The following is an 18,239-nucleotide window of genomic DNA, read 5'->3' as shown; positions in this document are numbered from 1 at the left end:
CAGCATTAAAGCTGCAACGTTTGATGCGTCGTATTGATCCATTTCTCACACTAAATCATCCATGATTTAATTAAAACACATTTGAAATTACTACTGTAAAGAAACGAAGCACTAATGGAGCTGAACAAGCACCATCACACGATCTCTTACTTTCATTCTTCAGTGGAAACTGATTTAAAGCAGAATTTTCCTCTTTTATAGCACAAAACAGATGGAGGAACTCAGATTTAATGATGCAAATTCTTGAGGTATAAAATGATATTCACACTGGAAGAGGAACAAATTCTGCAGCAAAGACAAAAAGGTTGAAAACGTTGCCGGTTGATGAGCATTTAGAGAAAAGACAAAAAGATAAAGGCTTAAAATTACAGACCTGGACTACAGTCAGTACTTTAAAAATCATAATTATGATCAGTAAAAATGAACTTTCTGTAGTCCAAACTTGTGATACTAGAGCAAACAGGAGAAGAGTAACGTTTCTGATGCAGGAGTTCAGTGAAAAGTTCCTTTTTAAATAAACATCTGTTTGAAAATTAAAGGGAACTGAAGGTTTTTATGGTCCATATTATAACTGCTAAATAATCTGAGAATTTGAGGCTTCCAAAAATTAAAAAAAAAAATCTAAATGGTAACATTATATTATAAATACTGTTCACATATGCATTTTTAATGAAATATTTGATATATAAGATAAAATATTTTTGTTCATTTAGTTTAAAAAATCTGTATAAAGTTTATCATCTCTGAAAACTGCTAATAACCACTTAAAATCTCAACTTACACAATAAAAATCTTTATTTTTTACATTTTAGTCTGTATAGTGTTGTCATGACAACAAAAATGCCAATACTTTATTTACCAGTATTTATTACTAGCTTTTTTTTTTTAAAAAGCTACTTCATGTTTGGTCTTCAGAAGCAAATATGAGAAATCGATCAGTGTTCTATTATTTCTACTTAATAGAAGAATAAATTGTAAAAAACTGAAAAGCATTTGTCATATTAGGTATTTTTCTTTATGATTTGGTAAAACTGGAACCTTTCAATAAAATGGGATGTGGTGTTACTCGTACATCATTTTTATCACTTGAAACAGAGGAAGAAGGAATTTAATCTAATTTCATATTCTCAAGATTACATTTTTAAAAGACACAGTAACAAAACAACAAACAAAAATAACAACAACAAAACAACCAATGAGGTACATTCACATAAGGCCTGAACTGGTTCTTTGAGCCCTCCATTGTGAAGTGTCTCTGCTGCCACTGCTTCCATCAGCTGGTCGTGACTTCTTGCATCTAAATGGCGTGTTCTGACAGCCACACCTTTCGACGCCTCCTTGGTAATTCAATCAGCCTAACAGTCAAATCCGGTGAAATATGAGCCGTAATGGAGGGCCGTTAGCAACTGAGTATCAAATGTCTTGAGCTAACTGGGGGCCCAAAATGGCCGCTGTTGCCTGGCGCCTTTTGGCTCTCAGGGCTTCGTCTGACTCGATCTAAAGAGGGCGTTCACAGCTTGGGTGTGGCTTATGTCTCTTGTTATAAACTTCTTTTTTTTAGGTTGTTGTTATAGATTTGATGTTTGTTTTATATCGAGTGCAAGAGCAGATTTTAGTAGTTTTTTCCCCCTTGGAGATTCATACTGTGGATGTTGATGTAAAAGTAAAAAAACACTTTTATTCTAAGTTTACCTTGTGCAGACTGCAGCTTGATTGAATTGATGAGTTTTAACAGGTATAAAAACCAAAGGAAACACTGTTGCTGAGATGCCTGAAACTCCTTGTTTGTCATCCAGGATTGTCTTCTGTTACCCGTCTATATCACCAACACTTTTGGAAAATCCCTCCATGGCTAGCAGTTTAGCAGGTGCTGATAATCAAATTGGGGCTGGGTATCGTCACTGATTTCTAGAATCAATTCGATTCGATTCAATTTGAACCGGTGAAATTTTGCCTCAGACAGTCAGAAATATTATAATTCAGATCATGCATCAGTACATTTCCATATTTTTATATCTATAAAAAGAAACCTGACACATGCGAGACTTTATCAAAGTGTGAGCATCACAGCAGATGCCTTTGTGTCAAAGTACCTGAGGATAAAACAGAAAAACATGAAGGAAAATTAAGGATTAAATTAAGGATTAAATTTGTTCAGAAGCCTATTGAACAGCAGAAATGAGGCTTTCTTTTTGGAAGTAAGTAAAAGGAAAAAAACAGCGTCCGACAGCGCTGTAAACAGTAGACTGATGTGTAACAAGCAAGCAAATAATGCAGAAAACAGATTTTTAGAAGGGAAACTGTTCTTGAAATACAGAGAGAGAGCTGTGCATGAAGTGTGATTTTATGGTGGAAGCAAAACAGGAAAAGTCAGAGGGAATTCATGACGATGTTTATGTGAAGCGTAGTTTGGATCTTCTTTTGCTGCTGGTTCAGTCAATATTGTTTGGAGAGAGATCAAACAGCTTCAGAATCAGCGCAAAAAGGACGTAAACACAAAGCGCGGACCCGCCGAAACATCAGAATCAGCGAGCTGTCAGCTTTCAGCCCCGACCGTGTCCGTGCCGTCGGGTGAGAAAGGCGACATCTCACTGATTCTGATCTGTCGGCGGGTCCGCGCTTTGTGTTTACGTCTTTGTGCAGAATCCGTGTTCCTGCTCTCATTTACTGTTTTAGCTGTTTGGTGGTTGTTGAAATTTTGTGAGGTTGAACATGAGCTATAATAGACAGCGCTTCATTTGGAGAAAACCTAATGCAGCATCTTTGGACAAACACCAACTCTAAAGCATGGTAGTGGAGGTGTGATGATCTGGAGACATTGCAGTCATTGGGTCAACTATCAAGTCTTCTGTATACCAAAGCATTCTAGAGTCAATTGTGAAGCCGTCTATTTGATGCCTTAGGGTTGACTAAAACTGGTACCTCGTTCCAAGCATGGCATCTACAACAGAATGGCTGAAAAAGAAAATAATCAAGGTGGTGCAATGACCCAATGAAAGCCCAGTATAGGCAGAAATCTGTGCCATCAGAAACTGAATTTGAATAAGTTAGATTTGAATTTGAATTGCTCGGATTGAATCTGAATTGTAACTTGAATAAATGCTTTTAAAAATTGAATTTCAATTAGCCTAATTTGAAATTCAATTTATTGGTTTGAAAATGATCATCACTAAATTGAAATTGAATTATATATTTTTAAAGTGAATTAATTTGCTTTGAAACCGTATCTTATCCTTTAAAAATTTAGCTCTCGAATAATTTCAGATTCACTTTCAGTTCTACAATTCAATTTCAGTTAGACTAACTATTCACTTTAGCTAAAGTTATTAAGTTAGCTAAAGAGTTGGGATGCTGTGTAAGACATAAATAAAGCTAAAACACAAAGGTTTGGACACCGTTTTGCATGTTTCCCTACTGTAGGAGTCTCTGCAAGCATACAGAGGGGGTACTCTGAGAGGGTCCAAGATGACAACTTTGAAATTCTACTAGAAACAGTCGATCATAATCCAGGGCAAACTACGCTAAATTAGCGTTTTTAGCTAACAGCTACAATAAACATAAAAGTTACTGTACGGCTATCATTTGTTAACATGACGCTTGTTCTTATATATGTAATACATTTATTACCAACCTGAGAGTTTATCCGCTGGTCATTCGACATGACGAATGACTCCTGAAGTCTTAATTCAGCTCAAGATGCTGTAGATTCCCGTCAGTAACACTTTCAGTCCGCTAGTAAAACGTAGTTCTATTAATCTGCGCTTGAACCGGAACCGGATTAAGTCCCAAAAAACTGAATTTTGGAACTGAAAATGAACGGTGAGAAGTGAATCTGAAATTATTCGAGAGCTAAATTTTTAAAGGATAAAATACGGTTTAAAAGCACATGAATTCATTTTCAAAATATAAAATTCAATTTCAATTTAGTGATGATCATTTTCAAATCAATAAATTGAATTTCAAATTAGGCTAATTCATATTCAGTTTTTAAAAGCATTTATTCAAGTTACAATTCAGATTCAATCCAAGCGATTCAAATTCAGTTTCTGATGGCACAGATTTCTGCCCATAGTCCAGACCTCAACCTGGCTTAAATGCTCAGACAGATCATCAAAGGTCAAAGTAATGGCCACAAACCTCAATGAGCTACATCAGTGTTGTGAAGAAGACTGGGTCAGAATTCCTCCACCATTTGATAAACTGATAAAGTCATATGGAAACAATTGCTTAACATTATTGCTGCTAAAGATGGTTCTACAAGCTTCTGAATAGTTGTGTGGTGTACTTGGTTTTCCACTAGTCTACATAGAGTCCTGGAAAAATGTTTTTATATGGCTGTATCAATTTAAAGAAATTGTAGTCAGTGCTAACTGTAGCCAGTTGTATTGTAGTCAAGTCATGTCAGTTTGCACTGACATGAGTTGTATAATTCTTTTGGGTGTTTTTTTTTTTTTTTTGCAACTGCTAGAAAATGTTGATCAATGAATATCTGATCTTTTAAGCTATAACTCTGAGCTGAATTTTAGCTTAAAATATAGGTACTTTGTTTTTCAAGAGCAGGTAAACTCAATAGGTAATAATAACAGTTTTTCACAATTGTTTGGATGTAGTGTGGATCAATTAGGACTGGCTTATGATTAAAAAAAAGTTTAAAAAAAGTAACGGTTAAACACAGAATAATGTGATGTTTAGAAAATTTATAAACAAAACGTAAACTTCCTGTAAACTTGACTTTTTTAAAAAAATTCTTGGAAATTTTCCTTTACAGGTGTGTAACAGTACACCTTAATTGCATGACCTGTAGGGCTCACATATTCCAAATAAGTCAATTTTGGGTGGTTTAAAGTCACGGCAGTATTTTCAGACTTTGTTGTGTTTCTCTTCCTTTGTTGTTTGTTGACAACCATCACACTGCCCCCTACAGGCTGTTAACAGAGTTTATCAAAGTAGGGAACCTGCAGGCGCTGAGAACCTTTAGAGTGCTGAGAGCCCTGAAAACTATCTCGGTCATCCCAGGTAAGGGCTCACCACCACCACCACCAGGGGGCGACAAGAGACATAAAACAAACAAACTAGGAGACAATTGTAATCGCGTTGTGAACGTCCTCTCTTGTTCGTCCCATGTCTGCCGTGTCTTGCAGCTCCAGACCCCACCCACTTCCCACTCCTTGCCCAATCGGGGACCATAGGTCCAATCACCTGATCTGCATTAAAGGAACAATAAAGAAGGAAAAATCAGATATGTCTAAAAGTTTGTTAACAGGAGAATCGATGGCAACAAAATGCCTTCAAGTTGGGATATTTGCTAAAAAAAAATCTGACGCACTAAACTGGTTAATTCAGTGTCCATTCCAGAGCCAAACACAAACAAAAGCATTTCTCATGATGAACTCTTAAAAACATGTCCTGTTTGTTGGATTTCTGTCTTTTTTGGCACAAAACTGAACATTTGATGTTTGAAGTTAGACAAAAGCAACCCAAAGGCATTTTTTTGGTTCTGGTATCTGATGTTGAAAACACCACTCTGACATTTAAAATGTAACTATTTATCAGTTAAAGTTTACTATGTGGATACCCAAAAATACTATGTAAAAAAACCCAAAAACCTTACAGGCATTAAAATATTAAAGTGCTTGACCGAGTTGCCTTTTCTCCAGTTTACATCCAAATCCATAGCTTTGAATACCTGATTTCCCCTTCTTAACAGTCGAGTCTCTGGCTTGATCCTCCAGTGTTGCCATCCGACCTGGCCTGTCTCTACTGTATCTATTTCTGTCTCTTGAGGTATCTCCACCTTTCTATCCCTCTGTGCTGGCTTGCTGTTCAGTGTGGTCATACCCTTCTGTGTGTGTCTGTTTTTGTGCTTTTGTCTCCCGGCTTGTTGCAGATATGTGACTGAGTTTGTGGACCTGGGTAATGTGTCAGCCTTAAGGACGTTCAGGGTGCTGCGAGCGCTCAAAACCATCTCTGTCATCCCAGGTGAGACCGCGAATGCAGGGGAGTGAATACCAAATGCACTCCTCCCAATCTGCTGGAAGCACTAAGTGGCTGTGTTTGAAATCTCATCCCGCATACTACCTACTGATAGCTCTCTACTTCATAACAACCACTTTAACAAAGTAAACAGAGGTAGTATGCAGGAAGAAGCACCAAGGTTTTTATGCTAATTGGTTGTGAGTGGAAAACAGAGGCTTAGCAAACAGAAACAGCTCTTGGCCATGAGTCAAGTAATGGCACAGGAGAAAGGACTTCCAATATTTAATGCTTCACCATACAAATCAGCATAAATTCATACTTAGCTTTAGAAAACACAACTATTGTCTACAAGGTGTGATCACGAACTTTTACAAGACTCAAAAGACCCTACCTGATTTAAATTTGGTTGAGCGTCCCTTCAAGGCCATACCCTTGTGCACCTCTGGACTTCCACCAGCTGTTATCCAAATTAGCATTCCCCAGAAGACCACAGCTCCCTGAAACGTTGTCCTCTTCCCATAAACCAATTCAGATTGTAGGGCAGTAGACATGCTGGGAGTGGTCCAGGGTCACACTAAGGGACTACCTGAAAAAGGTTAAAGGTCTAATTTAAATCAGTTGTGATTTTTGAATGTTCATTTTTTCCATAAAGTTGCAAAACTTTATGATTGTACCTCGTAGAAGTACACTAAATGCTTGCTCAGTAACATCATGTCAGTGCTAAATCCTGCAATAAATGTAGGATAATAATCCTACATGCACATAAGTTAATAAACTAAAATGGAAGATATGCCATCATGTGAGCAACTGGGATAATATTCTGATCCTGTGATAAGGAGGATAGAGTGTAAGTAATTCTTTTTCCACTGCAGAAATTTGAATAACACACAAAGTGGGACAAACAGATACAGAACTGACCACCTGGTGCGTCCCTTCACCCCCTCTGTTGCTTTTGTTGTGGAAAATTCACCAGATTCACTACTTGATGGGGTCTTGTGGCCATAAAATTTCCAGGGGGGGTTATTTGTGTTCTTGGACAAAGGCATTTGTCTGTCCAGCCTCAAACCTAAAAATTTGTTCCTGTACACAAAATAACACTTTTAAAGGACAAAATAAATCTGGAGAGGTTGTTGGCCGAGTGAGTTATTTCAGTGAGTTGAAGTCAAGAATTTGACAGAAGTTTTAGTGATTACTAATTATCATTAAAACAAAGTTGGGATTATATATTGAAATGCCTTGGTTAGGTTTAAGTTGATCAAAAGTTTGCCATAAGTTGTTGCTATAACTACAGATCTCTGAAACTGAATGCCACTATTGTTGTGGTGCATGTGCAAGCACCCTCTTTGAGAGAAGATTGCTGCTTAAAAAGGCCATTGAGAGGGCAGGTGTACTCTTCGAGTTCGGCCAATCAGCACTGTGGCCCATCCAACTGTTTTTCCAGGGGTTTTCAGAAGTACCCACGCTGAAGAACATATTTGCTCACCTGCTGGTTTCTGCAGTGGAAAACAACCTGCTAATTAAGCTTTTTACACTATTCCAGTAGTGAAAATGCTGACTATCCAAAAAATGGCTACCCATTTTTTGATCCAGTTGCTTATGGAGTTTATGCTTGCCAGATACAGCTGACATAATCTCCCCTAACCTATTCTGCTGTTTTTGTTTCAGCCTGTGAAGGAAAAAGCAGCAGTCTGATATTAGGAAACACTGTATTAATAAGACAATGAGTTGTTTTATGTGTTAGGGACTTGCACTTTTTACTTTTGTTGGTCTAAAATTACACACAAAAAGCTTAAAATGAGTAGCCATGACACATAAAAGGTCGGGGAACATAGCAACACTCTTTGCTAATGCACTTAGGAGATATCTACGTCACTTAAACATTCCCAGCACACTTCAGGAGACACCAGTTTATGTCCACAAAGACACAAATCAATATGCAAACTGTGCAGTTGGTTATTCAGATGTCCTGCTGGCTAGCCTCTGTATGTTTCCACTGTGCATGTTAGCATGCAGTGCTAACAGCATTGTTAACATGTGATGAAAACATTATCGTGCCATGTTAGTGGCTATGTTATAACAGTGTTTAATCACATGTTATAACTTTAGTAAAGTAATAGCACCATGACAGCATGTCAGAACTGCAGCTTAGCTTTGTCTAATCCCACTTTTCATTAGTTTACAGACACCTCCAGGTTAACAAACAAAAGTTGATTCTGTGAGACAAAATCTTTGAATATGAAAAAGTAATAGAAAACCTATTTGAGCTGTCTGTTTCTAATGAAAGAACTAAGTCAAAAAAAGTGCTAAGAGGTGATTTAAAAATCTATAAGAAACTGGTGGTTTCTTTGGTAAGACTTGGCTGATAGCAGTCGACTTGTCTGCACCCTTTGTGTTCTGAGTGTGTTTTTGTTCCTGCTGTTTTTACCATGTGTTCATGTGTGTGTTAGTGTTGTTATTGTAGTATTAGAATGGGGGAGTTTGTGGTCTGTTTTGCTGTATTTTGATGGTGATTATTAGCCTACAGTGACTTTTCTTCATCAGCTGCTCATGGGTGAAAACCTGACTGTTTCCCCCAAAATTTAACAATGATTGACTAAAACTTTTACAAAATATTTAAAATTATTGTCATCTGAAGGAATATTTTCAGGTTTTCACCTAACAGGAATGGAGTATTTGCATTTTTTATGCTTTCAGTTCATTGATTTGTTTTTTCCACCTTCATGCATAAAGATGGCTGTCGTTTAGTTTTACTTTTGTACCTTGCCTGTGCATAAAAACAAAAACAAAACAACCTTTACACTCCAAGTCACAACTGACAATAAGGAACTGTTTGGAGAAAATCCCCTCTTTGCAATTTTCAAAGAGCCATTAATCTCATATAGAATCATACCTTAGACGTAATTGGACCTCTGAGAGGTTGAAGTTAAATATTTGAAGGCATACTGCTTTGATCATGTCATTTAAGCTGGCTGCCATCTTCATCAAGTTAGCAGGTTTCAACATACCCGCCATTCATAGACCAGTTACACCAGTTCTCAAAGACTTATTCAACTATTAACCCTTTCTGCATCCCTGCGCCCGCGGCGGTCCCTCAGGACTGAAGACCATCGTTGGGGCTTTAATCCAGTCGGTGAAGAAGCTCGCTGACGTGATGATCCTCACGGTCTTCTGCCTCAGTGTCTTTGCACTTATTGGCCTGCAGCTCTTCATGGGAAATTTGCGGCAGAAGTGTGTGCGGAGCACGGCACACTGCTTCAATGACACCTTGCCAGCCAACACCTCCTTCTACTGCAACAACAAGACCTGGGCCTCAATCAAAGACTTCACCGAACATGAAGGTGAGCATTTAATAAGTGAACGAACAAGTTGCTTGATTGATTTTCACATAAAGATGTTTAATTTAATTTGTTGCACTGGTGCAATTAGTTAGAAAATAGAAAGTTCATCTCTTGTGTCATTACTGAAGAAATTGATACTAGGAGGTAAAACGTGACATGGAACCAACTTCTGACCATCTGGAGTCTGTTAAAGTATCACCCCAACCTCTGGGTTAGCGCTAAGACCTCTTGTTAATCAGGGCTTGTGTGGACATGGTGTCTTTAGATGAGACTGAAAAAGTTTCTTCAGAAAGCTTTTGATGGATATCTGTTGTGAAAGATTGAAGGAAGTCTGTGTCTGGCTGTCCATTGGTCTCCCTTGGATTGTGTCTTAATTATGCATATTGGGTTTGGGTTTAAAATAACATATTTGGATGACTGCATCCAGCTTCCCTTTGTGCTCAACAGATCAGACCACGAACCTTGAACTCTTTATAGCTTGTGGCATTTTTCTTTTTATTCTGAAACCTCCAAATACGCTTTTTACAATTTCCAGGGTTTAGACAGATCCTGAACATGGAATATTATTTAGAAATATTTAAAGTTAAATACACTTTATACATCATTGAATTTGAAGCCTTAAACATAACGTTGGCTTCCACTTAGGCTTTTGTTGTATTGTCTAAATTTGTTAATTAGTATATGCCGTATGTTGCTTTGCATTTGTTTCACTTTTTATATGCTTGTATGTTTTATATGCTTGTTATCTAAACACTCTAACTAAACACGTAAGAGAGCTATACATACCAGTGGCTGTTACCAGTACTACACCCCAACCAAGTTTTGTTTATATTAAGGAATATTACCTCAATGAGGGTCTATGAACCGTATGGTCAGAAAGGGTTTCCGTGTTAGACGATTTGAACGTATCAGTACTTTTGGATTCTCTGTGAGTGAAAATGGAAATGTCAACTTGTCAACTCCATCTTTGAAGATCAGTCTGTATGACTTAAGAATGCAGTGCTGCTTCAGCTCGGTCAGGGTGGGCTCCTTTTGTTCCAGTAATCTAACTTTGTTAGAGCTAGAACAATGTTTCAAAAGTGGAAAATAGATAAAGCCACCATAATGTTACGCACTGGTGAGTGCAGTCCAATTTGGACTCACCATCTTGGTGTTTTGAGCCCAGATGTAATGATCCAGGGGTGGATATGCCTGTTAAAACCACATCGTCACTGGCTCAGGACTTTTGATTGACAACATCGCTTGGATAAACCTCCTCCCTGATACAAAATCGAGTTTATATTTTATTCAATATGATCCAAAATGAATAACTGAGACCATAAACTCAACTTTTTGGAAAAACAGGTATTGTCACCTGGTAGCAGTAGTTAGCTTCACTTCTTAAATCCAGAAGCTACGTCTGCAGTCTATACCATCTACTGTACTGTGCAGAAAATGTCCAGTGCACTTCAGGAAGTGTGGCGTTTTTCCAGGGAAGCACAGGAGCAGCCCGTCTCTGAGCTGGTGGACCTCATTTAGAAACATCATTAGAATTCATCTCAAGTTTTAAATGAATTGAGAAGAAATCAAATTTGTCCATGCTTTGTACATGATAGCCCCACAGCTCACCCAGTGTCCTCTACACACCACAAATTCTTCATTTTGTGGCGAGATTTTTACATTCCTGCTTTATTAACTTGCTGCCATGCAATAATATTTTTTCCATGTCACCACAGGGGCTCTGTACCATTTGCATATAAATAGATAAACATTTCTGTGGCCTGCTGGGGACACCACAGGGGGCTCAAGAGTTTTAAATCCTGGTATCTGTGGTTTACTGCAAAAAAAAATTGCAATAAATAAATAAATAAAAGGACATTGCAAACACCAAAATTACTTGTTGGCTGGAAGATGAGACGGTCACCTGCTTGTAGTATGTTCTGGAGAGAGGGGTGGTGTAAGCGTGTGTCATGCTGCCGTGGCGACTGCTGTTTCTTAACGGGGCTGGACAATGTCATGTTGCTGCTGTAGTTACAACTGACGTCAGTGAAGACACACACAAACCATCAGGGATGTGTTCAGCCCGTCCGACTGGGCACTTTACACACACGGAGAGGGCATGTGCCAGTCATGTCATAACACACATTATGTGGACTTCCATACATCACACGCAGCCACAAAACCCACACAGAGACAAGCTGAGGGCTCAAATTGTGGTCATAAATATTTTGTACTTGTTAATCAGTTTTGTATGTGTAAAAAGACTTTTTTACACATACAAGACTAAGAAGAATTTTGACCCTATTTTTCTTCCTTTCATCTGATTGGCCAATGTCATGTCAATCACAAGTTTAACAATCCAATCAGAGAACAGCTGGGTTTGGCTGTCGGAGGGGTGCATTATGGAGCTTCAGGTCCTTGAAGGGAATAAATGCTCTTTTACATGCCAGCCCAGCGTTTTCCTTCATCACCACGAAGGAAAACAGTCTGTGGTTTGTCCGAGTTTGGTGATTCTTGTGTCACAGGTTTACGTGCTTAATACAGGGACCTCCAGCGCCTTTTCAACAGCGCTGTGGACCTCGGGGGTGGGGGTGGGGGGCAGTGTTGTGGAAATGACACAGTCTTCACTAGTGGGGATAGTTACAAAGCTTTCTTTGTGATGAATTAGCAAAACATGTTTTTCTTGAACATTTGAAGATAAAAAAACAGAAACTCTTGTAGAGGACATAGAGCTCGATGTGAAAGGACCTTTATGCTGCACACTGTGAGCCACAGCCCTGACTTTGTGTTAAACTAATCCTAAAGTAATAATGGTATTTCTAACCACTGATATACCACAACTTTATCCTTTCAACAGCTGCTGAAAGTTAGGGGACCTAGCATCTATCGGATATTTATATAGAGATCCTCCAGCTTCAAACTGTATCACTCTTCAAGGACCTGCAGTTCAAAAAAAGCGCCCCGCCGACAGCCAAACCCATCTGTTCTCTGACTGGATAAATGTGTGATTGACATGACCTTGACCAATCAGATGAAAGGAAGAAAAATAGGGTCAAAATTCGTACTTGTAACTTGAAACTTGAGTGCAGAGTTTCACACGTATTTTTTGGCCAAGTCCACACACAAATCTTTTTACACACACAAAACTGATTTACAAGTACAAAATATTTATGACCACAATTTGAGCCCATACGAAACACTTAACCTGAGCTGCACGCTGTCTTTGCTGCTCAGTGAGACCAAAATACACCAACGTACACAAAATATGTATGTAGCCAGCGTGCAGCTACAACCGCCTGTGTCACGATGCACCTGTCAGTCAAAGAAGCCATGCCCCTAAAAATCCACTGTTATGCATTAATAAGTTTAATGCAAGTAAACCAAACTATGTGTTTAAATGTAACTGGCACATGGTGTGCTTTACTTTCAGCTTAACAGAAATTATTTTAAACCAGATTTAATGATTTCAAATTCATCATTTTTCATTAAAATCAAACATCTGTTTAATTGTTTTCGTTTTAGACTCAGTTCTTCCTCAGCAGATTTTTTTTTTTTAGATCAGCCTCACAGTTCTGACGTCTGTAGTAATGAAATGTCATTTATACAATTTTAAAAAAAATTTAAATAAAATTACTCACAGTTAAAAAGGGCATCTGGGTGTGGCTCCTGTTTTCATACCTACCTACAGTTTAATGTTCACATAAAAAACATGGACAGACACGCCAGCCAGTGAGGCCTTATGTAAATGCTCTAGGCTTTCTTTAAAGATGCAAACCTTTTTTTAATGCAATGCATTTCCTTTTACTTTCTTTACATGAGCCAGCATAAAGGGCAAAACCGCCAAAATCAAGTCAGCTTTTAGCCTGTTCGTCAGGACGGTGCTGCCTATCTCTAATGTGCTGCCTATTTATTCATTTCCAGTCTGCTTTGCCATCCATCACGTCAAACAAATGTCCCCTACAGGCTCCCATATCGACCTCTAAAAGCTGCCGTGAAACCCGAGAGCCGAGGCAGTGGCGATAAAGCTCAGCACGTTCAGCTGATCTGAAAACAGCCCTTGGTGGGAGATCAATGGCGGATGGTCTCGGTGCTAAATATTTCCCATCAAGCTTTGTTTGTTCTGTCTGGTCAGAGCTGTCTGACGGCAGCAGACGTCCCCGGTGCTTCAATAAATTCATTTCAACTGGCATCATGTAAGATCTATTTCACTGCTGCTTCATACAGGAAGCATAACATCTCCATGTGGTGTAAAAATTGACATCTGAAGACCCTGTGTATTTCACTTATTCTCAGCCCTGCTGACTAGTACATCCACCCTAATAAGTCTGCTTACACCATCCTATCATCAGCAGCTCCAACCTCACGATGTGGACGTTGTAGGTGTTTTAGTCTCATTATCTCCTGACATCAACTAATTACTTTAAGGCCTTTTTTAAAATTTGCATTTAATCAATTTTGTTAAAATTCATCAAATGGGCAGAAATGAGAGAAAATTTGAAAGATGTCCCTTAAACACATTCATGGCTTTCACAACAAATGGAATAATTGCAATCGAGCGCATAGGCAAACCCATGTGTTTTTCACAGCTTGTCCAAAACTTTTATATGATATATAGTTTAGTAATGAGTCTGTGTCTTAATTATGTCAGAGGTCTGGCACTTTTGTTGAACTGGAAACGTTGAGATCGCTAAGAAAGTTTACTTTCATAAGTGTTTTGGAGAGCAATGAGTCATCAATCCAAATTTCATTTGCAAGAAAAAAAAAAAGGTTAAAAAAGGTTAAAAAGAACAAAATAATAGGTTATTTCTTTGGCAGACACCCCCTTCTTCTTTTTATCCCTGTCAAGGCTCAGTCTCAAGTTTCTTTTAAGAAAGTGACGAGAAAAGAAAATGAATGCGCGTTTTCAAACCCAAAGAAAACAATTTTTATGCTGATCACTGTAAACAAAGCAAACTTTTAGCTCCACTTGTTCCACGACAAAGTGAACACAGCGTTTGATGGATGGATGGAAGTATAAATGAATCACCATCTGATCCCTTTCCTTCATGCATCAGCAGATTAACAGTCTAATTCACTTTGACCAATAACTCTCGTGTCATACCTGCAGGTTTTCTTCCTGTAAATTTATCTCTTACAGATGAAAAAAAGGACGGGGGGAGGGTGGACGTGTGTTTAGACTTGACAGAGTAATTTGCAGCTCTCGAGTTTTAAAAAGAAATGAAATTAAGCCCACTCTCTCAATATCCCACAGAGACAATTTTCCAAGTTCCTGCAGCTCAGTGAAATCTTCCCAGATGGGGGTCGCTCAGAAAAAAAAAACCTTTATTAAATGTCAGATCGTAGGCTAATATGCATACATATGGGGGGAGTGTGGAATCTGAACGATGAACTTCAGGTAATGACTGCTCCTATCTGCTTTGTATGAGAATAAAATCTTCAGTGGCTAATCTTAAGTGTTGCGTAAAAGGCCTCGCGGTTACTTTGAACCCGTGAACAAAAGCACTCCAGACTTCAGAAGTGTTTTTTGTTGGCGAGCCGGGATGCAGTCTCTCAGATGTACTTGATAACAAATGAATGGCTGCAATCCTAAAAAACTTAAGTGCCTTTGGTGCTGCGGCGGTCAGACACGGTCAGAGGCAAACACAAGCGCCACACAACCTGTTTGTTTGCCGAAAGGAGAAAGTTTGCATGTGCGCAGCCACTGTCATGGAAAGAAGAACAAGGCTTTTGTCGTGTTTGTAGACTGAAATGCTAAAATGCTTTGTTTCTCTTTGACAAGTCAAGGTTTTTTTTTAAGGTGTTTAAACACTGCTTCTTGGGGTCCACCAGCTTCTTTTTGTTTTTCTGAAAACTCTCAGGGAAATGCTATAAGACATCCTGGCCTCATGGAAAACTGCGTAATAGCTCTGTTGGTCCCCAGAACAGTATTTCCACAATAAAGCCTGTAAAAAGGCGCGATTGATTTTTTTTAAGGAGTCTTTTATCTCTTTAAAATATGTGGCATGTAACGCCATACCTTTTCCAAAACCAAACCATCCATTTTCTTCATGTTTACATAAATCTAAGAAAAGAGATGACTGCATAGTGCAGCTGGATATTTAGTTGGTTATTTTTATAAAACTCAAAGTCCTTAAAATTATATTTATTCTCCTTTGTGGCTAATCTCAAAAAGAATAGCAACTTTACATTTATGTTATGTGTACATACACATCGTTGACCATAGTGTGAGCTTTTGCTAGTGTAATGAAAAGATTATAACTGATCTCAGAGCAGGGAAAGCAAAGTCAGGGTTAGCTTCTCTAGCATACTGGTCTCCTGTTAGCCTCCTATCAAAGACTAAAGAGGTTATTGACAATATAAGTAAATATGAATGATCTCTGGTCTGGTCGGTAAGCACAGAAACTGCTGGTTTTGCGTTTTTACCAGCCGCAGACTTTAACATAGATGGAAAATGACAGAAACTAAAGTTTGCATGGGCTCCATAGTTACGCTAGCTTCCACAGACAACTGAGGCCACATAATGGTGATAATTTACAGAATTAATTTAAATAGGCGATGGTAGAATGTTTGGAGCTGCAAAGAGAGAAATGATTTGCCTTTGGTACGTGTTAATTGCCTATATTTGGATTTCACAGGGAAAGCACTGCTTGCCTTGCTTGTCCTGACAGATCGCTATGATGTAAACACATTTGAAGATGTGAACATTTGTGGCTATTTGTGGCTAGTACTTAGTACTTTGCCAATATTAGTGGTTGGTGCTTTGATGGCACATTATTCACTTTTAAAGAACTTACAGAATAAATGTTTGTTTTCATCAAACAAAACAATTCACACACCAGGAACGACCTGCAGGGCTCACTTTCTGCGTGTTCACAAGCCTATTTTAACCACATCCACATACAGTCACCCCTATTATTATTTGGTGATTTTATTTTAAATAACATGGGTTCTGTTTGTTGGCAGCAAAATGTAAGACGTTCAGAACAGGTAGTACAATACAAATGCTTCATTTGCACTCATGTAAATATCACACTCTCAAAAAAGATGTAAAGAAATTTAATCGGGCTGATTTTGCAGAAAATTTAACCTGACAATGAACTAAACATATTTCTTATTTCGAATTCTACAACTACAGTATTTTTTTCTAGTTAGTTCAGTTTTAGAAATTTTCATTCCAGAAAAACTAAAATGGTTTTCAAACGCTTTGATCGATACTTACAAGTGGAGGTGAATGTAAAATAACAAAACTAATGAAAAAATTGGTGGAATTCAGTAACATAAAAAATAAAAGCTGTTACATAAGCCAGCAGAGAATATGAAAAACAAAACCTGTGGTACGTCAGAACTGTGAAGCCTAATGCTGTGAAACAAACACAGGTGTTACACCTTTGGCTGTGGCACTGGATTGAAGAAAATGACCTCCTGTTTAGTCCTTTCTTTTGCAATGTTATGTAATCGCTTCTAATGGCCAGAGTTAAATGAGTGTGGCCTGAATTATGTGTTGAATAAAAGATGAGCATCCTGTACAGTTGTTCTCGTAAGGCAAATGGATGAAAATGTCAAGCCAGCATTTAAGGTCACTATTTCTCTACAGAGTTACTCACGGCACAGTTTCCCTGCTCGGCTCGCAGAGGAGCAGCTTTTCACAATAAAAGTACAACTGCTGCTACTCTGATATATGTTTCCAGACAAGCAAACCACCAAACCCCAACAACAAAATGGTTTTCCTGTTTAAGCAATGAAAATGTAAACAACCTAAAGCCAGCCGTGTGTCCAAAGGGTCAGACATGGTGCATTTTCCCCCCAGAAAACTGACTCTTGCTGATTTTTTTTCTTTGTGCCATCATAGAGGTGGTTATGTGGGAAAATGTCAGCAGATCAGCAGGTTCTGAAATACTCAGACCAGGCTGTCTGGCACCAGTCACCATGCCACGCTCCAACTGATGCTCAGTTTTAACTTCAGTAAGTTGTCTTGACCATGTCCACATAAATGCATTCAGTTGCTGTCTTGTGATTGGCTGATTAGATATTTGCATTAATGACCAAACAAAAACTACAGTACCTCTGTAGACTTGATGTGGCGCAAAATAAAACGAGGACATCATATTTTCAGATGTTTGGCCTTGGTTTCATGCTGAAATATCGCTTTCCATGACATATTCTACAGACACAGGTTTACTGTGACACTTACCTTTCGTGCAACAGCAAAAACCAGAATGGCAAAACGAATTTGTGCTCTTTGTTAAACTGTTGGTGCAGGGGACATGCTGACTACTGTACTGCTGGGTTTTGCAAGAGTGTCTGTCTATTGTGGGTTGTGTGAAATTGTATCAGCACAGCAAAGAGGGTAAGGTAAAATTTGATGGAATGAAGCTACTAATAAAATGGCATTCTCCATCTGTGGCTCCCCAGGTCCACATTCCCTCAAAGGTCAGTGCTGTCAGCGTGGTTTACGGTTTAAAAAAAGGAAGATTGTACTTGTTAAAATGCAGTTGTTGAGTTTTTAATATGAACTCAAGGGAAAGCACTTTGTAATTTTACATTACCTGTCTGATAACAGTGATTCTGTTTGCAATGAAGTGGTTTATATCCAAAATTTGCTGGTGAAAATTAAAATATGAGTCCAGTTTAATGACACTGTCTATGTTAGGAGTGTGTGAACAGCAGTGCACCTTCTTTCTCCACCACACCCCTTGTTTCTCTTGTGTGAAAGCTCTGAATGCTGTTTGTTGGTTTTATCGAAGATTTTGGTCTTTGTCTTGCATTTGAAAACAGTAAAAATGTAGGAGCTGCTGCTGACAGACCTGCAAGGACCTGCAGTTCCTCTAATGCCCACTTGAACCTGGATTCGAAAGTGAGTCAGTCTTCATAGACTCCCAGCAGAAATAAGCATGTTTACAGCATATGGCAAACATCAGTTTTGGTCTCTAGCTAGTTTGTCTTTAT

At 38.5% G+C, this 18,239-nt stretch overlaps 1 protein-coding gene across 2 annotated transcripts in view; it reads left to right on the top strand.

The window, feature by feature from the left end:
- LOC309714133 (sodium channel protein type 3 subunit alpha-like) overlaps positions 1–18,239 on the top strand; it is a 279,618-nt gene that overhangs the window by 85,546 nt on the left and 175,833 nt on the right. For both annotated transcript variants that reach the window (XM_082546328.1, XM_082546327.1), the window contains exons 7-8: positions 5,888–5,979; positions 9,072–9,314. In XM_082546328.1, the coding sequence (XP_082402454.1) occupies positions 5,888–5,979; positions 9,072–9,314 (335 nt within the window). The remainder of the gene's footprint in view (positions 1–5,887; positions 5,980–9,071; positions 9,315–18,239) is intronic.

Source organism: Aulonocara stuartgranti, assembly GCF_965226115.1.
Source record: "Aulonocara stuartgranti genome assembly, chromosome: 9".
NCBI lineage: Eukaryota > Metazoa > Chordata > Actinopteri > Cichliformes > Cichlidae > Aulonocara > Aulonocara stuartgranti.
This window is presented reverse-complemented; position numbering and strand designations above follow the sequence as displayed.